The sequence below is a fragment of the Xenopus laevis genome, chromosome 2S (assembly GCF_017654675.1).
Source record: "Xenopus laevis strain J_2021 chromosome 2S, Xenopus_laevis_v10.1, whole genome shotgun sequence".
Taxonomy (NCBI): Eukaryota; Metazoa; Chordata; class Amphibia; order Anura; family Pipidae; genus Xenopus; species Xenopus laevis.
In genome coordinates, this window is record NC_054374.1 from 102,837,715 (window position 1) to 102,862,888 (window position 25,174).

Sequence of the window (25,174 nt, forward strand, 5' to 3'; positions counted from 1 at the left end):
TCCAGCATATGGAACTTGTTAGCCTGAAACCAAGATGTTGCTCGGTTACTGGTGTGTTTGGTTCATTGTCTTGTTGAAACACACATTTTAATGGCATTTCCTCTTCGGCATAAGGCAACATGACCTCTTCAAGTATTTTGATGTATTGAAACTGATCCATGTCCCTGGTATGTGATAAATAGGCCCAACACCATAGTATGAGAAACATCCCCATAACCTGATGCTTGAATTCAGTGTTTGGGGGTTGTCTGACAAACTGTCTGTGGCCACTAGACCCAAAAAGAACAATCTTGCTTTCATCAGTCCACAAAATGTTGCTCCATTTCTCTTTAGCCCAGTCTATGTGTTCTTTGGCCAATTGGAACCTCTAGCATTTGTCTTTTTTCCAACAATGGGACTTTGTGGGGGCTTCTTGCCGATACTTTGGCTTCAGATAGGCGTCTTCTAATTGTAACAGTACTCACAGGTAACTTTAGATCTTCTTTGATCTTCCTGGAGCTGATCATTAGGCAGGAGTCATTGCCAATTGGCTATTCTTCTATCCATTCGAATGGTAGTTTTCTTCCATGTCTTTCAGGTTCTGGTTGCCATTTTAAAGCACTTAAGATTTTAGCTGAGCAGCCTATAATTTTCTACACTTCTTTGTGTTTTCCCCTCTCCGATCAGCTTTTTAATCAAAGTACGCTGTTCTTGTGAACAATGTCTGGAAAAAGCCATTTTACTTGGATTTTCAGAGAAAAATGCACTATAACCAGCATGCACAACATTTGCTGCCTTCCTTCCTTAAATACACCAGTTATTTCACAGAATGAATGACCTCACTGCTATTGTTTGGAACAAGCCTCAATTAAGGATTGTTAGACAGAATCAGCAGCATGAATGTCTGTTAGGTCTGTTTTCTATTACTCTGATACACCTACTAGTAAATTATTTGCCATATAGAAATATGTCTACCAAAAAATAGTGATAGATCAGGTTAGTGATGTCAGATTATTATTATTATGCACACAACTGTATATTGCAATACGGGTAGATGTGGACATCCCAAATAAGGTGCAGTCATCCGAAAGTTCATTAGACAATGATGTTTGGTGATAATCCCTGGCTAGTCATCTCTCATCAGTCCTGGATCACAATTGGGTTCCAATTCAATCTTCGGTGTTTATGTGGGTTCAGGTCAGTGTTCTTCTACTCCCATCTCAGCAAATCAATTTTATATAGACCTCGCGTTGTATATGGGAGCAGTTTTTTGCTGAAAATAGGCAAACTATACACTGTACACTGCATCCTTAGAGTTTGCTGTGCCTGTCAATGAAACTTTACCTTTGGCATGATGTGTAATGTGTTCTCCTGGTATCTGACAGCAAAGTCTGGGTTTGGCAAACTACTGGATAGTAAAATGCCATTTATCATTCTACAGGACCTGTTTCCACTGCCCCAAATGAAAGACCAATGGTGGTGATCAATCCAGCCTCTTGGCACTGGTCAAGGTGGTCTTATAAATTGTAAGCACTTTTGGGCAGTTCAATTACTGGCTACTTTGTATATGAACTTCTATGTTCAATGTATATACACATTTATTGGGCAGCTCTGTGGAATATGTTTGCGCTTTAATGCAAGATAATGTTAATTTGCTTGCCTCTGGTTAAACAAAACCCACACTTTGTGCTGACATTGTTTCTAGAGAAACCGTATTCCAACTGAATATGTCATTTTAGATGAAGAGTCTATATACTATATGGACAATGTTCTAAAAATAAGATGCTTATTTTATATCTGACTGGTAAGCGATAAAAATACTGTGTATAAGTTATGGCATCTCCAACAACATACCAAAAATGACAGTTTAACTACAGAGCAAAATATTTTAATAAATTTAATATATTTACAATTTTACATTACAATGTACTAGTAGATAAGCGTTAGGCTATATACCCAGATATGAACAGTCGACAGTGCTGGCACAGCTGAACACATGATAAAATGACTCCTCCAACACAGACAGCCGCTTCCTCGCTTAACCAAAGTAAAGGTTAAATATGAACAATGGAGAAAGTTACCATATATGAAAGTTTCTTCACAGTAAAATTAAAAATTGCACATTAATTGGACTTTTTGCAACCATGATCTTTACTTTCTCTACTGTATATCAAAGCAATAAAGGCTCATGTAGTAAAAATACAGAACTCAATTACATGACAGCAAAATAATATTATATATATATATATATACAAGACAAGTACCTATAATACTAATGAATATGTCCCCTTATCTTGCAACTGTATCTTTGGGAAGGTCTATTGTGTTAACCAAACCAGTGAGATCTTAATTTCCTTTTGCTGTTCGATACACCTATTTTTGTTTCCTTGCTGGACAGAAATCAGCATTTCCATACTGCTGTGCAATGCACATGTGCCCTAATAATGCCAAAATAAATTGTCCGCCTCTCTAGGCAAGTGCAAAATAAATGCACACAGTTCCTCTCTTTAAACAAATGAGCTGCATTGTATATTTAAACGTTAAACTTACCTTTTATAGTATGCCATGATTGTTCCTTTTTCTTATGTAAAGTCTGCAGTGTTTTATTGATCTCTATTGAATAAGTGATAAAAGTAAAAATGATGGAGTAGAAAACCTTAAAATCTACTTGACATTAAAATGTACTTTAATGGGCTTACTTAAAAATCTAATTTGTGGGGTTTGAGTTTTTTTATACTACGAATAAACTAACATTTTATAAAAACTCAAACGTGTTTATTTATTAAAAAACCTGAACATAAAAACCGTGATTGAATATAATTGTAACTTGAAAAACTCAAAAATCTCAAATAAAAAAAAAAAAAAACATTTTGTCTAGGACAACTCCCATTGACTTCTACATGAATTTGCAATTTTCGTGTTTTTGTGCTTAATAAATTCAAATTTGAATTGTGGCAAAAATTCAAATTTGAACATTGATAAATCAAACCCTATGTATGATGTAGACCAGTGATCCCTAACGAGTGGCTCTGGAGCAACATGTTGCTCACCAGCCCCTCGAATGTTGCTCCCAATGCCTCAGAGCAGGTGCTTATTTTTGAATTTCAGGCTTGGAGGCAAGTGTTAGTTGCAAAAAAAACAGGTGTATTGACAAACTGAGCCTCCTGTAGGCTTTCAGTCCACATAGGGGCTACCAAGTAGACAATCAAATCCCTTTTTGGTACCCCAAAAGTTAGGATGCTTGTGTTGCTCTCCGACTTTTTTACAGTTATAGGGTAAAAAATATTGGGGACCTCTGATGTAGACAGCGATATTCTATTTTGGAGCTGTGTGTACAGGTGCCTGATGGAATCCGACTGTGAGCTCCACTGAGCAGGGCCCTCTGTGCCTCCTGTATTGGTGAATTTTTGCATGTAGTTTGTATGTTTGATGTATACACCCTTCTACTGTACAGAGCTGGTAAAAATATTGACACTTTCTAAATTAGTTAGTTAGTAGTAATAATAATGGGTCTAGTATATCACATTTTGTCAGGGACAGGTTAGGGAGAGAAGTACTGAATTTACCCTTGGAAGCAGATATTTTGTAGTCCTAAGTTTACTAAATCTACTACATTTAAGAATGTGGATATTAAATCCAAAAATGTTTAATTCAGATATGTGAGGCAAACAAAATGAAAGCCATAACAGCAAAGGGGATATAATATGGGCAATGTCTCTAATACAGGTGGTGTGGGTAGTGCAAAGAAGGGTAGTCAGGTTTTAGTTATAAGGGATTCAATTATTAGAAAGGTGGATAGGGTAATCTGTCATATAGACCCATCATGCCAAACAGTGTGCTGCTTGCTTGGTGCTAGGGTTCGGCATGTGGTGGAATGAGTGGACGTGTTATTGGGAGAGGCTGCTGAAGACCCGGTGGCCTTGAACACATAGGTACCAATAACAAAGTTAGAGGAGGTGGTGAAGTCCTCAAGAATGATTTTAAAAAACTAGGTGTAAAGTTGAGGTTGAGGACTTCAAAGGTAATTTTCCTGTGCCACAAGCAACGTTTAGAAGACAGCGGGAGCTTCAGGAGATTAATGTGGGGAGATTGGTGTAGGGAGGAGGGTTTTTGGACAACAGGGCTGATTTCTCAATCAGCTACAGGCTCTTTGCCCGGAATGGGCTGCACCCCAGTGATTATGGTACAGCTGTTTTGGGTGAGAAGATGGATATTGGATTGGAGGAGATCTTAAACTAGGCGTGTAAGGGGGGGGAGGGGTTGGCTCAGTAAAGGATTTCGTGGAAGACAGGTTAGATGAGGTAGTGGGCAAAAAAAGAAAGGGAAAATGGGGAAGGATATTTTGGTTGGGTTTATTGTAAGGACAGGATCAGGTACAGAGGGTGGTTGTTAATGGTACATTCTCTTCTTGGAATAAGGTTCAAGTGGTCCCTCAGGGCTCAGTATTGGGTCCACTTTTATTTAACTTGTTCATTAATGACTTTGGGGAGGATTTTGTAAGTCATGTATAAGTGTTTGGTTTTTTTACACAAAACTATGGAGCTCAATTAATTCTATCCAGGATGTGGCACCTTGCAAAAGGATCAATGTTGATAAATGTAAAGTCAGGCACCTGGGATTTAAAAATATCCAAGCCACTTTTACCATTAATGGGACTGAACTAAGCAAATCCATAATGGGAAATGACCTTTGAGTCCTTGTAGATAATAAACTTGGCTACAGCAAGCAATGCCAGTCAGCAGCATCAAGGGCAAATAAGGTATTAAGCTGTATTAAAGGGGCATTGATTCACAGCAGGAAGGGATCATTCTTCCAGTGTAGAGAGCACTGGTAAGGCCCATATAGAATATGCCGTACAGTTTTGGTCTCCAGAGAACAAACAACACATTATTGAAATAGAGAAGGTACAGAGTAGGGCAACTAAGCTGGTAAAAAGTAAGGAAAATCTTAGCTATGAGGAAAGACTGGCCAAGTTGGGGTTGTTCATGCTGAAGAAGAGGCACTTAAGGGGAGATATGATAACTATGTATAAATATATAAGGGGATCATATAATAATCTCTCTAATGCTTTATTTACCAGTAGGTTTTTCGAACTGACATGAGGGCACCCATTCCAATTAGAAGAAAAGAGGTCCCGTTTAAATATTCAGAAGGGGTTTTTTACAGTGAGATCTGTGAAGATGTGAAATTCTCTCCTTGAATCGTACTGGCTGATTTATTAGATAGCTTTAAGAAGGGGTTGGATGGCTTTTTAGCAAATGACGGAATACAGTGTTATGGGAGATAGCTCATAGTACAAGTTTATCCAGGGACTAAACCCATTAGCATTTTGGAGTCAGGAAGGAATTTTTTCACCCTCTTAAGGTAAATTTGAGACTTCAAATGGGTTTTTTGGGCCTTCCTCTGGATCAACTAGCAGTTAGGCAGGTAATTTACAGACATAAAAGGTTGAACTTGATGGATGTGTCTTTTTTCAACTTAATTTACTATGTCACTATATGCCTGGCTCTTACACATTTGCAACAATTTCAAACATAGATGTATGTATCAGTAGCTAATTTTGTTGTGGTTCATTACAAAAACCAACTGATTAAATATAATCAGGGGAAACAAAAGAGGATAGGATTCCCCTAGCTTTTTATAGAGATACAGTTAGGCTCATAAATCTCTGGATAGAGACAACTTTTTCTAATTTTGGTTCTGTACATTTAAATGAAACAACTCAGATGCAGTTGAACTGCAGACTTTCAGCTTTAATTCATTGGGTTGTACAAAAAGCTTGCATAAAATGTGAGAAACTAAAGCCTTTTTTAACACAATCACTCATTGCAGGGGCTCAAAAGCAATTGGACAATTGACAAAGACTATTTCATGGGCAGGTGTGGGCAATTCCTTTGTTATGTCATTATCAATGAAGCAAATAAAAGTCCTGGAGTTGATTGGGGGGGGGGGGTGCTTGTATGTGGAAGATTTTGCTGTGAACAGATAACATGCGATCAAAGGTGCTCTCCATGCAGGTGAAACAAGCCATCTTTAATATGCAAAAACAGAAAAAACCCATTCGAGAAATTGCTACAATATTAGGAGTGGCAAAATCTACATTTTGGTACATCCAGAGAAAGAAAGCAATGGTGAACTCAGTGACGCAAAAAGACCTTGACGTTCACAGAATACAACAGTGGTGGATGATCTCAGAATCATTTCCATGGTGAAGAGAAACCCCTTCACAACAGCCAAACAAGTGAACAACACTCTCCAAGAGGTATACGTATCGATATCCAAGTCTAAAATAAAAAGAAGACTGTGTGAAAGTAAATACAGAGGGTGCACTGCAAAGTGTATGCCACTCAAAGCATCAAAAATAGAAAGGCTAGATTGGACTTTGCTAAAAAAAAAAAAAAACATCTAAAAAAGCCAGCACAGTTCTGGAAACACATTCTTTGGACAGATGATTCCAAGTTCAACCTCTACCAGAATGTTGGCAAGAACAAAAAGTATGGAGAAGGCGTGGAACAGCTCATGATCCAAAGTATACCACATCATCTGTAAAACATGGCGGAGGCAGGGTGATGGCTTGGGCAGAGAGAACTCAGTTCAGATACACTTATTAAGCAATCTCTTTATGGAGGGCAGTGACAGGCAGAAAGGGAACATTCTTATAGCTGGCACGTTTTTTGTGTGGCATACTGGATCTGTAATTTAGGCAAACAGTGTTGTTTTTCTTAAAAATGTCCTATTTAAAGGCCAAAATAAGGCACAACATAATGAATTTGTGTGGGATTCGCAATTGCACTTCAAATAGTGAGAGAATAGTTACAAAAGTTGGATACTACATTGATTTATAAGAGATTACATTGGTTTTGGTTTGCTTAATGTGACCCAGCAGAAAGCACATAAAAATTCCTGAGACTGGTACTGAGAATTTATAGCTTTTTTTTTTTTTTTTTACAGATATTTATTTTAACAGATTATGGACAGAATATCTATTTTCTATGTTACCTTACCACTGGAATAGATCTCATCCACGGTGACAAAAAGAATATTTACATACATGGAAAAAAAAACAAACCAATGAAGTGTAATAATATAATAGAACGGGGGCAGAGCATATTTTTAGAAAAATTACACACTGATGTTGAGTACATCTTCACCCACCATGGAAAAATTGTCTACCTTATTGGGGTGTTTCAGTCAACAGTTACAACATGTCTATACACAGTCCGTCTAAGCCGCCAGACTTCTCTTTCTCTGTACTCAAAAGACTCCTGAGTCATGAGTTATAGTAATACACACTTTGTATTTTATTTAGAAAACTACTACATTCCAGTTGTTCTGGTAATGATGTTTGTTTCTATAGAGGCAATGTAGAAACATTTATAAGAAACATTTATAATTGTTATGCTTGTGAGCATCTGTACCCCTAACTGTAATTGAAATAGTCACCTTTCACTTGGGTGAGGCCATATAAACTGTGATAAGCAAGGGAGGCCTCAGTAATCTCGCTTGATATGTAGACCTTTTCTACTCCCTTGAAGAAAATAAATTCAGCTTTGAAGAACAAGTGAAAGAACAAAACAGGAGTGTGGCAGAGAGATACACATGAAAATTTAAGATGTGTCTTAAAAGCTCACTTTCTGAATATTTCGATATAAATAGAAATTATGTTTAATCTTTTCAACAATTTTTTTTTTTCCCCCACGCCCTTGAAAAAGCCAAGACAGTATTTCTCGATTTCATTCTGTGGCACTGCATGCAGTATCAAATACTGAGTAAACTTTTTTTTTTATTCAGAGGCACAGTAGTCTTGAATAATACAACATTGCAAAGAAAGGAAAATGTGTGTTCCTTCAGGTACATACAGTTCTGTACACTTTGTAAACATGCAGCACGAACCGTAAAAGCTCCCACCGTGTAACAATGGACAGGTGCATCACACCACTGGGATGGACTGGCCACACTGGAGCACCATTGTTGCAAAGAAATCTCAAAACAATGACCACAGATGATAAATTGTTAGGAACAGTTTCACTGACAAACAAATGCAATCTGTTGTAAACGCTTCTGATATAGATGGAATTAGCCAAATAAAGGGGTTGTTGCACCGTACTAGTACACATGGCGTTGACAAGACTAAAGGTGGCCATCGGCGTAACAATTATGATCTTTCCTGCAACCACTGTGATCAAAATGTTCTGTCCTAGCTGACCGATATCTTTCTGCCGATAGCAGTTGGCTCATTTCCTGCCATACACACACAGAATAATGAAGTTTTGTATGATAATATCTTTGCTTCTATGGCCACCTGCAGCCTGCTATTTTATTTTCCTCTAGACTGAAGTCCTAAAGATTAAAGCTAATGAAGCACGGTTACATGCCCCAAAGCACTAAGCTCCAAGTGATAGGGAGTAAAATAATGGTTAAAACCCACTCACACAAGTAGCCTACTGTGTGCTTCTGTGGTTCTAACTCATCAAGGATCTGCACCAGTACTGAAATAAGTGCTTTGGAGAAGGAGTGTATCATTTAAAAACGAGTTCAGAAATGTTATCATTTGGGGGTGACTAGAAGTGGGTGCCCAGTGAACAGATAAAGGGAAATACCCCTCCATTTTCCACAATAACATGAGGAGAAACGGGAAGGATATGTTTTCTGAAAGCTTTAAATGTTCCAACGTCTGCTTTATCCAATTTACAAAAACAGCAATCAAGTTCAGAAGCCAAGTCATTAATGCAATAGTCAAAACCATCTCACCTTACTGGTGTGTAATTGTATTGATGATCAAGCGTTAATCACCTGCGAGAGCAATGGACAAGTGCATTTCGAAAAAACAGCTATAAACTGTTTATGATCCATGATTTAAATCCCACAGCCATATTTCTGTTTGCAGTAAAACATCACCTGTGCAAGACAGTTGGCCTATTCTTCATGTTAATCCACAATGCTTATCGCATCGTATGCAAAATATCTTCAGTGCAAATATCTTTTAAAAAAAATGTGCAAAGAAAAAAAAAAAGTTATTTTTGGATGCTTTCAAGTTTCCAACTTTTGTAGAAGTTGCTTATCGTTGCTAAAGGGCTTTGTGCTGACTTTATAAATGCATGAAGGCATCTATGATCCCTTACATCCTATGCAGAATAATTTACTTATTCCGGATTACTTAGTGCTAAAGCCACTCATCATCTCCTGTAGACAAAACTTCTGATTCATGTATGTCCAGCAAAGAAAGATTGATTTTACAGGAACCTCTGAGACTACCGATTCAAGTTTGCTTGTTAGACTTTGGATGGGCGCCAATACTACTGTTCACATGGGATTTTGTTGCACAGTGTGTATGGACGATTTGGCCGCTGGGGTACCTTACAAAGACTGGCTCCTGGAAAGGATTCCGGCACACACTGCAGTATTTCTTATCAGTGAGAACAATAGGTTTTTCTCTTAGGTTCAACTACAACAAATAGAACAAAAAATAATAGCAATAATAATAATGAGGCACACTTAATACATGATAAACATAATCCCTAATTTTATCAGAGCTGTGGAGTCGGAAGCAATTTTTGGTATCTGTAGTTAGAAATTTACAGACTCTGACTCCTAATAACTTTAAATACAAGCACTGAAAATAATCAAATTTAAGAGCTTCTATGAAAGAGAATATGGCATAAGCAATTCTGTTTCTAAGAACAATACTTTAGTTAATTGTGGATTGTATTTAACAGCTATTCTACAGCTATATGATAGGTTCAACTGATACACAAGTTGTTTTAGGTTTTCCTAGGTTTTATTTTTGGTTTATGTAGTTTAACTTTGATTTTAGTTTATAATTACCAAAGTATGTGGTTATATTTTTTAGCTTTCGCAGTGATAAACTGCCTTGTATGTTGAAGACTTTACTTCTTTCTGTCAACATGGAAAATACATTAGGAAGAGTAACACCAAAAAATTAAAGCATTTTAAAGGAAATAACATATAATATACTGTTAGCATGCACTGGTAATAGCTTGTGTGTTTGGTTCAAAAAAGACTATTATAGTTTATATAAACAAGCAGCCATCAAGCTACTGGGAAAAAAGGAGACAAGGCACAGGTTACATAGCACTTAATCCCTGTCCAATAGAATGGTGTTTTGTCGGTTATCTGCTATGTAACCTTTGCCTTTTCTCCTTTTTTCCAGCTTAAATGGCTGCCCCATGCAGCTTGTTTATATAAACTATAGTAGTCTTTCTGAAGCAACAGTACATTCTATTTTAATAACTTTATACACTTTCAGTTTTTGGTGTTGCTGTTCCTTTAAAAACATCGGAGTCATATTAATCATAAACTGAGGAGTCGAAGGGTTTATATACCGACTCCACAACCCTGAATTTTATTGACAGCAAATATAACCCATTCTTACGTTCTTAGTTTGCAAATCTCATTTCTATGGGAAGCTTCTTTTTTCTTATTGTTCTTTCACAACATCAATAGCATGATATTGTGTTTTAGGGTCATGGCACAAACTGACCCTGCTGCCACCAACTTTAATGGGAACCACATGACACTGCTGGTATAGGTGGTTGGCAGAAGCAGTTACTCCACTAGCTGAATTAGGGCAGTGAAGAAAACCCTCTGGATGCTTTCAACTTAAAAGCAGACCATTCACCCACATATAGAAAGCTGTATAATGAAAGTCTTTTGCAAATTATAAAAAAAACCAAAGAATTTGGATTTCATGTTTAAAGGTTATAAAGGTGTTTACATTTCTAAGATGTCAATCATAGAGACAGGGCAGTCAATTAACTGTACTTTCACTTTACATTCTGCACTTCCTAGATGTCACTGCGCTCCTCGCATTCCCCCTCATTCTGTTCCATATTTATGTAGGGCACTGCGCTTGTGCATTAGGACATCACCATTCTGGTGCAAACACAAGATTTTGGGGTGATACACAACTTGCCTTAATTACAGTGTCCAGGCATAAGCCTGTGTAAACCCACATGGAGCATATTTCAGTACGAAAACAATAAAGTGCAAAACCTACTCCAAGGGGCAGATTTATTAAGGGTCGAAGTGAAAATTTGAATTTTTCTTTTGGTCAAAACTCTCAAATTTAAATTGTGAATTATCCAAACTCGATTTTGAATTTTAATTCGAATTTGAATTGAGATTTATCATAATCTGGCCCTGTATAAGTCAATGGGAGAGGTCCAGGGAAAAATCTGGTGATGTTTGCAGCCTTCCTGACATTCAAGTTTTTTGGGGGGAAAAAAACTCAAATCGAGTTTTTTTTTAATTCAATTTGAGTTTTTCTAATTTAAATTGAATTTGATTCAAGTTTTCGGGTCAAATCAATTTGTCCAAGCTGAGAAAATTTGATTTTATTAATACATTTTGATTGGACGAATTTCAAGTTTATGGGAGTTTTAAAAAACTCACATGAATCTGAAATTCGACCCTTGATAAATGTGCCTACATGTGTCTGCATACAGGCTGACCCTATGTCTTTCACACTTGTAAGAAAGAGAGATGGAAGCACATAAGCTTTTCTCCACTCTGTGCCAATCATCAGCCCTGTATGCCACTGGCCTTACTGCCTAGGCTACTTCAGATATTTTCCTAATAAGCTGCTTTGCAAAATGCAGTTAAGTACAGTCTTTGTTATGAGGAAATGCCAAGAATACCCACCTTCTCTTGCTTGTAAATCACATTTTCTGCTTTTGCCAAGCATATTGCTATCTGTGACATTCTGAGTGCATGGACATGTTCCCTCATAGCTCCGGCTAAGAAAGAGGAGAGAAGCTGCACTGACCAGTTTTCTGGCAACAAGCGCAGAGCATTAACTGCATCAAATTCTGCAGGGTGGTTATTTAATAAATCCACAGCAGCCACAAGAAAAGAATTGTCATGAGAGGCAAGAGTGAGGTAGGAGGACAAAAGAAGCTGGAAAAGATGTTGACGGTACGGAGCATTTCTCCCTTCAGAGTTCCATACACAGTAGTTCTCAGCAGCAGCAAAGTTTTTTAGATGATGAACTAGAATATCCAATGCCTGACCATGTTCCTCCAGCTTTCCATGTAATATAGCTCGTTCCATGTCTAGATCTGTCCCTTTGATTTTATCTGAGTGAGTGAATAATAAAACATAATAACTGGTTACACTTCACAATGCAACTTACCATAATTTTACTGGTATTTTGATATGTCTGGGCAAATGTGAATGTATTTTTTTACATGAAAACTTAACATAAAGTCACAAAGCAGCAATACAGAGGACTTAAAGCAAAATGACAGTGCAATACAAAGGTGCAAATCCTTCTTATGGGGCTTAGTACAACAATTTAGCCGCTTCATCACTTTAGCCCTCATTTTAAATTTTAAATATATCAAATATAATGAAGTGGTCTCTTTTGTCTTTTTGTGTAACAAAATAAGGTTTTCTGTTCAGAATATAAAAGGACAATTTCAAAAGTTTAATATCAGAATATGTGTACTGAAGCAATTAGCAATTACTATGTATATTACTATATAAATACCCACCTATAAGAAGGAGAACTCTATAGAGGTCTGACTGCCTCAGAAGCTCCTGAAGTCTACCTCGTTGCATTTCGATTTGTTCTAAATCTGGGGAGTCCATTGCCTTAAGGTGCTGGACCTCTTCTACATAGAGCACAGCTAAATGCGTGTGGTACTTCTCCTTCTGCACAGGAAAAATAATACAAGCAATTGCACACTGGGGTTTTTCATGATTTCATGATTTTTTGACCACAGAAGATGACTGTTTACACTGAAGTCTGTGGACATAAATTTATGAAGCAAAAGCAGACAATCCTAAATAAGGTATATTTGCACTTTATTGTTCGTCAAGGCATTAGATTGGACAGAGCAAAGATAATTAGCAGGATCCTTACCTGTAACATCTTCTCCAGGACTAAATGTTCTAAGAAAATGAGCAAAGCCTTATGGTACTTGCACAGATAGCTCACAATTTTTTCTGGACAGAAGCCATTCTGTGTGTTTTCTTCAGGAGACCTTTTTGTAAAAATCCGGACACCAACCTGTAGAACCAGTAGAGAGTCTCAGTAGTAAAAGACCAGACTGACAGTCAAATTCAGAACAAACACATCTACTGCTAGAGACAATTCTTTACATTAATAATTCACTAAATACAAAAAAATAGTTTCTTCATATGAGGAGGTATAAGGCAGTAGTATTAATTAGATAGCATTCATATTCTAAGGTTATTCTCTGCTTGTTGCAGTCTTTGAACAATAGTATATTTGCCATAGAATTCAATGCTTAACATTCATAGTAATAATGAGTATTTTTTGTTATTATAGTGTATAAGTCTTGGATGTTAAAGGAACAGTAACACCAACAAATTAAAGTGTATTAAATTAATTAAAATATAATGCACTGTTGGCCTGCACCGACCGGTAAAACTGGTTTGTTGGCTTCAGCAACTCTACTTTAGTTTATAAGCAAGCTGCTGGGTAGCTGTGGGGCAGCCATTCAAAGCTGAAAAGGGAGAAAAGGCACAGGATACACAGCAGATAACAGATAAGCCTTGTATTATACATAACTTATCTGTTATGTAATATTTGTTTTGTGCTTGAATGGCTGCACCCATGGCTACACAGCAGCTTGTTCATATAAACTATAATAGTCTTTCTGAAGCAAACACCCAAGTTTTACCATTTGCAGGGCAACACTACATTATTTTTTCCTTACTTAAAAACAATTTCATTTTCTGGTGTTACTTTTCTTTAAATAGAAAAGCTTGATACAATAGAAGGAGAAATTTGTATAAAGAGTTACTTGGCATATGATGGTCCTTCTAGTAAACCAGTGTGGGTTGTTATTAAGAAATACCATATATTGTGTACTGGTACAGTTGAAGATACTTGTAAAATGTTATACAGCATACATACTTATAGTTGTTACATTTTAATTAGTTTGTGGCTATTCCAGCTCATGTGTAAGAATGTTCCCCTACTTAAATGGCAAGTAAACCCCAAAATAAAAATCTCCACTATACATGTATTACAATTTTCAGTGATTTTAAAGTTATTTGTAAAAACAATTGCTATTGAAAGCAGCATTTAATTAACTTCTGGCTTACGTTTTAAACAATGTTGCAAAATTCTTAAGGAGGCCATACACGGGCCGATAAAAGCTGCCGACAGCTTTGTATGTCGGCCAGATGTCGATCGGGACTAAAAATCCCGTCGGATCGCGGCCGCATCTGTTCGTTAATGCGACCTGACCGCCTGTTAGCCACCGTTAGGATCCGATCGTTGGGCCCTAGGCCCACGATCGGATCAGCCTGATATTGCCCACCTCAAGGTGGGCATATCGGGGAGAGATCCGCTCGTTTGGCGACATTGCCAAAACGAGCGTATCTCCCGGTGTATGGCCACCTTTAGTTCCCCAGCAAAGACAGATCGGCTGCATTGTCTTACATTGTTTCAAAAGTCTGAGCCATTAGAGCAGAGGATAGAAAGAGACAAACACTTCTTTCAATAGCAATACATGTACATATAACTTAACAACCATAGAAAATTTGTAATTGACATATATTGCAAAATTGCTTAGAATTTGTTTTCTTTTATTGGGCAAAAAAATGTTTTTAGGTTGACATTTCCTTTCATAATCTTACTAGTAAACTTTATTTTGATTTTACTAATAATAATTAAAATGAAAAGGTCAGAAACATAGCCCCCCCCCCTGTATTTTCATATGTTGCCTCCCTCCAAGTTGTTTTTTAACAAATCCACAAACCTGCTCACTTTTCTGCAAAACCCAATCTGCATACTGCCACACAAGATGCTGGTCTCTGGAGAATGTTAGGAAGTCTACAACGTATTCAAACAGATCTGGCCGTGTGCTGTCTTCCAGGTCCCCGTTAATAATTTTTACCCATATCTGTCAGGGTAAACCCATTAAAAATTGCCATTAGTTTGCATTAGTTCCCTGTGTAAATAACCATAAAGTTTAGAAAAAAATAATACACAAAATACATCAAATTACCAAAAGAAACTGCCATTGCATATAGCTGGCTTTGAAGCCTATGATTAAGGGATTTTGTTCCCGAAACGTGTAAGGCCATGAACTTCTGCAGTATCCTGCAATAAATACCTGCCTTTTACCGGAGTGCCGTCCTTTCGTTTGAGTGTTATAGCTGGCTTTACTCTAGTTTTTAGCAAAGCAGAGATGTCTCTCTAAGGAGTGATGGTATTGCTTTGTCTCTAGCTATGTACAGCAGCCATAAGAATATTTTAAAAAGTAAATTAAAACCTAAACAAAATAATTTACCTGTAGTGCAGCTGCATCCTGCTTATTGTAGTGATATAAAAGACCAAGTGCAAAGTATCTAAATTAATTTAAAACAAAAAAATGTTAGAAACAGACTCCACACTAGAAATGATTATGATTAGGCTTTGAACAGTAAAAGTAAAGCAGCATAATAAAGCCCAGACCTGTAAATCACATAACATTTTTCATAAGATGATACATCAATAAGGCTTTGAAGTGAAATGGATAATTATGTGCAGCATGAACATGTGTTATATGGTGACTGTTCCTTTTTTTGAAGCAGTTGCAACACATTAAATACATAGATACTGAAAAATAAGGTTAAAAAATAACATCAAGTTTCTTGAACGTTACATAGTTGTTTTATTTCACCAGCTGCATCTGCTGATGGAAAGGCCATGCCATGTTTTGCTTTACAAACGGATGCCAATAGCTTACTTTTTGTGCTTCTCCAGCCAGGAAGCACTATCAGACAGTTCACATGCATTTTCTGAGACCAGTAGATCCAACAAGCTTTCATGGTCTGCCTCTGCATACAGTTTCAGCAAAGCTGTGTCCACATCTTCCTGGTAACCATTTGCTACTTCGGTGCTGCGAATTTCACTCAGATAACTCATTAAGAAGCGCTTGCACTTGGTCACTTTTTCCTGATCTCCTCGAGTCAGCTGGTTGAGGTCAGCATACTCATGCAAAGGGGGATGTGTGCGGATAAACGGGGAGGACGATGGCAGCATGAGAGGGTAAAGAGAGATCAGTTCCCGTATGTCAAGCTGGCTGCTTCTGTAATGATATAAATAAAGAAAATATATCATTAAAATCAATTGCTTTATTAAATATACAGAATGCACACCGATAAATTTTGATGATGATTTTTGCCTTGTGCTTCTGCGAATGCCTCCCCACTCTGCAATAGCAACTGGGGTCTTTCCTGGCTGTCCACATCCTGATAGCTGGCATCATTAACCATAGTTGCAGGGCTGTACATGGGCCCCCTACACAAACCTTTGCACTTAGGGGGCATGGACTAATGACCAGGTCTGTCACACTATTCTAATGCACAGTAAAATAGCTCACCTACAAACACTGTGCTTGGGTTTCATTGAAGCAGGTATAGGGTGGGGGTTAACCATGTCTTTAAATAACTAGGGATTCGGTTCGGTATTTGGCCAGGATTCTACATTTTTCAGCAGGATTCGGCCAAATCCTCATGCCTGGCAGAAGCAAATCCTTAATCCTTAAATAATGTGACTTTTTGTCACAAAACAAGGAAGTAAAAAAAAACTGTAGCTGCTGCGCACGCAGCTCTTTTTTCCCTCCCCACCCTTATTTGCATATGCAAATAAGGGTTCAGATTTGATTTGGTATTTGACCGAATCTTTCTTGAAGGATTTGGGAGTTCAGCCGAATCCAAAGTCGTGGATTTGGTGAATCCCTATAAATAATACATATCATATGGCTTCTGTTCCAAAACAGCAGTCCCCTAGTGTTAGATAAAATCAATAATTTTTCTATCAGGGTGCAGCAGTCCTCTAGCAACAAGGTGCTAACACTAAAATAGCATTGAAACCCGAAATTATTCATCAGACAACTGGTAGACACAGCTCTATATAAAGAATAGCAATAGCAGAGAAGTTGTTTCATGGGATTACTTACACCTCATAGAGACCATATTTTCCCTTACTAATCACTGGGGTTTGATATATGTGGGTGCCCAGATGCAAAAAAAAAAAAAGGCTAGTTAGTAAATGCAGGGCCCAAATCCCATATAAATTAGTCACATGACATTCGGCATAATCTTGCAGCAGAAAACTACTAAGGTTTAAATGCATTCCTACAGAGAATTACCGAAATAACTCTTTTGCTTCGAGAAACTGAAGCTTAGCAAACTGTATAAAGCCAGCCTGCTGCAGGATTCTTCTGTACATAACCTGCAAAAACAGAAAAAATAACATGTTGGGTACCACAGCTTATTAACATAACCAATAGTATTCTGTTTGCTTAGAGTGTCACTATATAGCAAATGTTTATTACACTATTGTCCCTTCTAATTGCATATTCAAGGGAAATACTGCTGGGTGTGAGAACAGTTTATTGTTTGGTTTTACACCTTTCAGTTACTTCAAACTAATTTGTGTTGCACTATAGTACATGCAGAAAAAATGCAGGAGACTAAATTAAAAAAACTAAAAACCGAGCTAGAATGCATTCCAGGGGATTGCCAACACTTCAAAACACCTGCAACTTTTTGCACTTCAGAAAGCTACATACACAATAAATTAGATTTGTAACTCACAATCCTAATGAATGATTCTTTCTGATAATTTACCCTTTGTTTAAATATATATCATTATTACTGAACAGCGCTCTATAATTTCCTTTTTTTCTATATTTGTGCAATATGTAACATTGCTTACTATGTATGTGGCAAACCTCTTATCTACTTTTGTAACAGACCTCTTTTTGTAATTTCTTAATTATTTGCCTTACAACTGTGTTACTCTTCAAACAGCCTACTATTATATCATATTAATATTTTTTTGCTGCTGATCTATTAAAGGGAGCTGTCACATCCAAAGTGTTGTGGTTCTTTTATAAATCATTTCTACAACTTAATAAAAATTTTTAAAATGATTTCCTTTTTCTCTGTAATAATAAAACAGTACCTTCTACTTGATCTAAACTAAGATATAATTAATCTTTATTGGAAGCAAAACAATAATATTAGGTTTATGTAATTTTTTATTTTGGCAGGCAAATTATAGTGATCCAAATTATGGAATGTCCCTTTATCCAGAAAGCTCCAGGTCCAAAGCATTCTAATAAAAGGTTCAATAGCTGTACATTTATGGGATATATAATCAAGAATACTTGGACTTGGACCTGGTCTTTCTCTTATATGAAGTCAAAAAAACATTTATACAAGAAAAAAATCCCAAATGATTGTTTTGCTACCAACAAGGATTTATGCAAACATGGATACTATCAAGTACAGCACTGTCTTTTTATAGAGAAATAAGAAATGTTTGCTTAAAATGGTAAATTGCCTTATTTGATATTATATGCAAACAGGGTACAGTGTATGATTCCTCCTGTCAAGTCTAAATAGTGATGCTTGGTTAAATAATTTTATTTCACTTCTGTTTAAATACAAACCAAATAGTGATTTAAAAAATAAAAGGCATTCTTTTTTATTTTATTATAGAAAGTTTTTAACCTGAAATTTCTCTTTTGGAATGTTTCTCCGAGCACCCTTGGCCAACATTAAAGCTTCATCTACTCGCTGGCTTGAAAGCAGGTCCTGGATTTGTTTTTCCAAAGGCAGGGGAATTAAAACATACACCGCATTACAGGATGCCACAATGACCCTTCCTGTAACACAGAAATAAAGAAAACATGAAATATATGGGCAGAACTACAGGCCAACAGTTAGTGCATGCTTGGTGTTTTCTGTCCAATGCAAAGTTCATAGTTTCATTTATTAAACAATTAAAACCAGCAAAAACAAGTAAAATGCTAATCCTTTAGTTAGATGCAGCTTACTATCAATCAGCCACTCAGGGATGCAAAAATAGAGCTGTTTCTGCTTTCATATATCAACATGAAAATTGCCTACATTTCCATGTATCTAACTACAGGAAAAACCTAGAAACATTTTGTCTATTTTAATTAGTTCTGCATGCCTGTTTGCCTAAATTTAAGGGTGAACTGCATTTGTAATAAGGATGCAGTGAATCCAGTACTTTCGGCCAAACTCCCGAATCCTTTGTGAAAGATTCGGCCAAATACCTTACCGAAGCCGAACCCTAATTTGCATATGCAAATAAGTGAGGGGGAGAGAAAAAGAAAGCTGCTTTTTACTTCCTTGTTTTGTGACAAAAAGTCACATTATTTAAAGGATTTGGATTTTGTTCAGCCAGGCACAAGGATTCGGCTGAATCCGAATCCTGCTGAAAATGGCTGAATCCTGGTCAAATACCAAACCGAATCCTAGATTCAGTGCATCCCTAATTTGTAATCAAACAAGATAAACTGTGATGAAAGAAACAAAAGCAAACAATAAGAAATGGTTCATATAAGCTTCCTTTTCCTTATTTTAAAGTACTAAAAGTACAGTGGATAAAATATGAAACAGTATACTGTGTATAAACACATGAAAATATAATGCCCCCTACAGTCTACATATAGATTTCTATACAGTGGCGTAACTAGTTGTTACTGGGCCCTATAGCAAATTCAATTTAGGGCCCCAAAATATTTATAAGTTGGCCTATTTTACCAAGATATATTAAAATTGCTAATTAATTAGGGTCTCACTGGGCCCCCTACACTCCTGGGCCCCCTGCAACCGCAGGGTCTGCTTCCTCTATAGTTACGCCCCTGTTTCTATACACAGCAGACATTATAACCTTTTTTGTGCCAAGGACTTACGTAAGGGGTGTTTTCCACGACTCCATCTGTTGACAATATCTGCATGCCCAGATAATTTAGATTGCCTTGCTAGCTAAAAAAATGTCACACATTGTAATTCTACTGGAAATATTTTTGAGGAAGCGTTACTTTCCCTTTAGCATTACGAGAAATATATATGAATATTAAAGCATTCAACAGCTGGGGCCTAGAGTACACAAGTACCTCTAAACCTGTACACATTGTTCTGATATACACAGCACTGTTACTCAGCAGCTACCTTCAAAGTCCTGCAGGATAACGCCTTCTTTGAATGGCAGGGTTTGCTTTTTCTGCTGATCCAGTATACTGTGCACGGTAATAAACTCTTCATCCAAAGCCAGAACATATGGAAAAGAAATAGCAGCGCCAAGCACATTGTCCGACCAGCGGACAGGGGCACGTTGAGTGATTCCAGCAACTGTTGCAAACATGCCTGTCAACAGAAATATATGGGGTAAAAATGACCTGCCAGGACCATCATAAAGTACACTTGTAGGTGTGTAGATACATCCCATTTTTATCTTTGGGGGATAGCACAACTGGCACAACTGTTTTTAGAAATCCCCCAAACCGCTAGCCACTGCAACATTGCTTACAGTAATAGACAATGTATTTGGTAAACAAACAGAGATGTACCTTCATTCGCACTAGACAGGGAGAAGGATAGAACTGCCTCTAACCCAGTTGAATTGAGTCAAGTTACAGAACTGGTTGCGTGTGTAGGTTCTTTTAAAGGGGTTGTTCACCTTCCAAACAGTTTTTTTCAGTTGAGCTGTTTCAGATTGTTCTCCATAAACAAAGACTTTTTCAATTGCTTTCCATCTTTTATTTTTTACTGTTTTGCCACAATTTGCTACATTTAGGTGATACAACTTGTTATACATTTCTCACCAGTATCTGTGGAATATTAGCAACTATTGTATCAATTCTAACAGCTGTCGTTAATGAAATTTAGGGAATCTGCTCAGGAGGGACAAATAACAATTACAGAGTTTGGTTCCCACCCAAAAGCAGCTTTAGAAATACACAAGAAAATTTTAACTTTACATTCAATATTAGAAAACCGGTCAAAAAAATAGAAACTAGATTGGAAAAAGTCTTCTGATGTACTATAGGAAACCAAATGAAACTGAAAAAAGTGTTTGAAGGTAAACAACCATTTTAAGAACCATTGGACTGGGGTGAAATGTAGAAATAAACAATTATAAAAATGTGTCAGTATCACTTTAATTCTGGCTCTCTGACCACAGCTTGGCTCTACCCTCAGCCTCAGTTTCCTTAGAAACATTTGTGCCATTGAAAAAACTCAATATTATTTTAGTTTCCTACAAAAAAAAAATATATAAAAAAAATTTGCAGAAATTAAGTAATTTCCAACAAACTTCAGTAACTTCAGCTTTTCCACGCATGCCAATACAACTTCAGTAAAAAACATGATGTAAGAACACAAATAAGATGAAACGGAAAAAACATTTTACTATTCATGTAGTGTGTTATAGGTAACTATTTTTTTGGTTCCCATCTCAAACCCAGTGACTCTATTCATCAGTATTAATAACCCTAACCCTAAAATGCAGCATAGCAAAACATAAAAGCCTAAATTGTAAGAAATATTTCTAAAATAAGACTGCACATTATAACACATAAAATCATACAAATCTAGTTTCTACAAGGGCAACACATTACACAAAAGTAAGCAACAATTTAGGGTATGTACATACATTCCCCTACATCATTTTCTATTTCCCTGCTATGTATTGTAATTGTAGGTATTTGGAGCAGTTTCTTATCTGTGCTACAATGGTGTTCACCATTAGCCAGATATCTACTAAACATTTAGGGCACAGGTACACTTTTAGTTGAATGCAGGTGTACATCTATCAAACTCCTGCACCAAATGCATCTGTCTCTGGTACCTGATTACCATTAAGAATTTATCTCCATCATTCAGCCTTGTTCAACACAGGATTCAGCTTGGATGAAAACACTGGTCCCAATGCCCTTACTGAAAATCCACTACTAAATAATCAAAAATGAAGAGAATGAAATCTGAACTTTTCCATGATACATGCACGTTCATGTAGCAGCATTAAAAACATTCCAGTTAACCATCCAAAAAGTCTATGTATGCCATCATCTCACCTAATCCGCTAGGTCCAGCCAGAAGAAACTCTTGCCTACTGATCCACTTTACAATTGGTTTTTTCTGGTCACTTGGATAAGGGAAAAGGTCCTGGCAATGTCCTGTATTATAATTAAGGGTTATGTAACGGCTGCTGAGTGCCAAGCATAGATAGTGCCCATCAGCTGCTACCACACAGGCCTGTTCTGGAGTGGCAACCTCCCGTATCAATTGTACTCGTTCCTGTCCCACGCTGAAGATCTGAACTGTGCGTTTTTTGGAGGAGATTAGGCAGAGCTCCACACAAAACGGATCCCCATTCACAGGGTTCTCATTGAGGGTAAAGGTGAGAACTCCCCGAATTTTGGATCCTGGAAGGGGTTCAAGCGACTCGCTGCACAGTATACTGATAGTATTATCACATAGTACCAGCAGCCTGCTCAAGGCTGAAGCAGCTCTTAGTTCACAAATGGGCTTCTTTAGTCCCAGTTGTCTCTGCCCTTGAAGAGTAGTGGTAAAGCTGGTGTAGAGCTGATCAGTTTGCTGAGCTAAAGATAGTCCCATGGGCTCAGAGAGCTGCTGTTCCACTAGCAGAAGATGGTAAATAACACAGTCATTGGTGCCAAGGTACAGATCATGGCCAGAGCATTCCAAGCACTCTATGTTAATTCCTAGAGGAAGCTGCTCCCTTTCTGATGCACACACCAGCCGAAATGCCTGTACACTCATGGCCAAATACAGGGGGAGCCCCAGGGTGACCTGCCACATAATGTACAATTATAAAATTAGTAAAACCACACAGTAAAATACTGACAATGATGATACTGTACACAAAAATGTAAAGACCTGAATGGTGGGTTATGGTCCAGATCGATGACCCTTAGCTTGTGAACCATTCATATGCCACAAACTGAAACAAAGCCATGTTAATCTGAATGGGTACTATTTCCCAACATCCCTTAAACTCAGTGTAATGCATCCTCTCTCTTCCCTGGTTCCATTGTGAAGTCATGAATTCTAGGACATTAAGTCTCTCGGCTTTCCATAATGAGTGATGCACAGATTCTCTGGAAAGCAGAGGGGCAACGAACAATGGAACAAAATGAGTGAGGCGTTGCATTACACTGTTAGCTAACTGGAGCGAGTACTGGTCCCTTTGAACAGAGATGGACTGTGGAATCAGGTATGTTACTGTAAAAAAAACACATTTATATTCACCAGTGTTCTACATTCACCTTTTCTACATAAGCAATGCTTATTTAAAAAAGTAAGGGGAGTATATTTCCCCCTTAAAATATTTGGGTGGTCATACTATATATATGGATATTTTAATATCTGTAAGATTTCAGCATAACCACACACAGACCATGATGTCTCTGACACTAGAATGCTGTCTCTTTACAGAGGAACTGCGACATTACTAAAACATCCACCAAACTAGAGTGGTTATTAAAAAAAAATTTCTTCAAAAGTGTTATTTTTCTTATATGTAAACTGTAAGTTTATTTGTGACCAATAACTTTCATATAAAGTGGATTTTGCAGATCACCCACTGTTAAAAAGCTGATGCTCTTTGGATGCAGTTTAAAGTTGACAGTTGCCATAAATAGGGCTGTTAGCTTTTATTTTCTATTTCTACTGTACAGGCATACGTAACATATATTTTAATTGGAGCGTGCAATGTTATTACACTTCATAAATGTAAAATAGAGATTTAGAAATCCCTAATATTTAGCATGTGTCTTTTCATCAGTCACTAAAGCTCAACTTTCAACATTACTTGCCAACACCCACCTTTTTTAGATGCCAGAAGTTGAAAAACAGCAGCATGACCATAGTTTTATGATTTATTACTGTTAAAATACAGCACACACAGCCCCATTAGAAGTTTATTAAAAAAAACTGACCTTAAATGAGTGGTATACCCCATTTTCAATATGAATTCAACTAATAGCGTCTGGGCGGAACATATTTTGCCTACTGTTTCAATTTAAAAAAAGTATAGTTCTTGTTATATCTTGATCTAAACAGAAAAAAATGAAGCTACTGTGTGTTTGGCCCTTGTGAGGCAGCTAATTAGATTCCCTTTGGATTCTTGTTTAGCTAAAAAAACAAAAAAAACAAATAAACCATAGACTGTACGTGAATAAAATAAAAACGATGTTCAGCACAAGCCCGAATCATTGAACTGGTGTTGAACAGGGAGTATACTGTCTCTTCAAAGGAACAGTTCAGTGTGAAAATAAAAACAGGGTAAATAGATAGGCTGTGCAAAATAACAAAATGATTCTAATATAGTTAGTTAGCCAAAAATGCAATGTATAAAGGCTGGAGTGACTGGATGTCTAATATAATACCCAGAACACTACTTCCTGCTTTTCAGCTCTATAACTCTGAGCTAGTCAGGGACTTGAAGGGGGGCCACATGGGTCATATTTGTTCAGTGAGTTTGCAATTGATCCTCCGCATTCAGCTCAGATTCAAATGCAACAGATATGACCTATGTGGCCCCCCCTCAAGTCTCTGATAACCAGTCAGTGTAAACCAAGAGAGCTGAAAAGCAGGAAGTAGTGTTCTGACACATCCAGTCACTGCAGCCTTTATACATTATATTTTTGGCTAACTATATTAGAAACATTTTTTATTTTGAACAGCCTATTTACCCAGTTTTTATTTTTACACTTAACAATTCCTTTAAGGCACCTTATGTTACTTTCCATTATTCAGATGCAGCTCAACATGACCAGTTTCTATATTCAGTGCCACTAGTCTACAATAATATTTCAACTTGTGCAGTCGTGAAAGAAATCATGGACATGCACCAATAGTAGAAACATGGAGGGAGGGGGGGGGGTGTGTGTGTGTGTGTATGTATATATATATATGTATATATATATATATATATATATTATATATCCATGCATTTCAAAGCCAACACTCACTCAATGTGTACTTGGCTGGCGTGCACACACACGTGGCCAGGTATGATACGTAAGCACAAATAAACCCCCTGTCAGTACCTGGATGTGCTCTGCCTACCCGGGCCTCCTCTCTGTCACAGTCACGTGCTTGGTGCAGGGGCTTCCGAGTCATGTGACCACGGCTCCTTTCTGTGACGAAACGAACGCACCGTCGGCCATCTTTAGGTCGGGCAATATAAAATTGGTGGCCTTTCCAACTCAATGAACATTTTAACCAACTCGTACCTACGGAGAGATAGTGCCGACGTCACACCATTCCTTTTTAAAAAGGAATGGTGTCACGTCTGCACAGTTTCAAATTTTCCACATAAAGCTAGCAGATAGCAGAGCCTTACGTCGTATAGGGACAATGAAGA

General features: G+C 37.3%; 1 protein-coding gene across 2 annotated transcripts; it reads right to left on the bottom strand.

Annotated features, from left to right (window-relative positions):
- Positions 1–5,979: 5,979 nt before the first annotated feature.
- On the bottom strand, positions 5,980–25,043 carry tgfbrap1.S (transforming growth factor beta receptor associated protein 1 S homeolog). Of its 2 annotated transcripts, none has more exons than XM_041584208.1 (12): positions 24,858–25,043; positions 21,858–22,596; positions 19,954–20,148; positions 18,481–18,635; positions 17,112–17,194; positions 15,705–16,046; positions 15,267–15,324; positions 14,733–14,876; positions 12,863–13,009; positions 12,492–12,651; positions 11,641–12,074; positions 5,980–6,263 (listed from the first exon to the last, which is right to left on the bottom strand). In XM_041584208.1, exons 2-12 carry the CDS (start codon positions 22,564–22,566, stop codon positions 6,204–6,206), a joined length of 2,487 nt encoding a protein of 828 aa, XP_041440142.1. In that variant the 5' UTR covers positions 22,567–22,596; positions 24,858–25,043; the 3' UTR covers positions 5,980–6,203. The 2 variants fall into 2 exon arrangements, with proteins under 2 accessions (XP_041440142.1, XP_018105276.1); XM_018249787.2 differs by lacking the exon at positions 5,980–6,263 and adding an exon at positions 6,829–9,424.
- Between the last annotated feature and the right edge of the window lie 131 nt (positions 25,044–25,174).

What these genes read in the sequence shown, in the direction of transcription:
- tgfbrap1.S (XM_018249787.2), bottom strand. Translation starts at nt 22,566, where the DNA reads ATGAGTGTACAGGCATTTCGGCTGGTGTGTGCATCAGAAAGGGAGCAG. An exon ending in AGGATGCAGCTGCACTACAG is followed by an intron (nt 14,877 to 15,266) that starts GTAAATTATTTT and finishes TTACCCTGACAG; the next exon opens with ATATGGGTAAAAATTATTAA. An exon ending in TTTTGCAGAAAAGTGAGCAG is followed by an intron (nt 13,010 to 14,732) that starts GTTTGTGGATTT and finishes CTGGTTCTACAG; the next exon opens with GTTGGTGTCCGGATTTTTAC.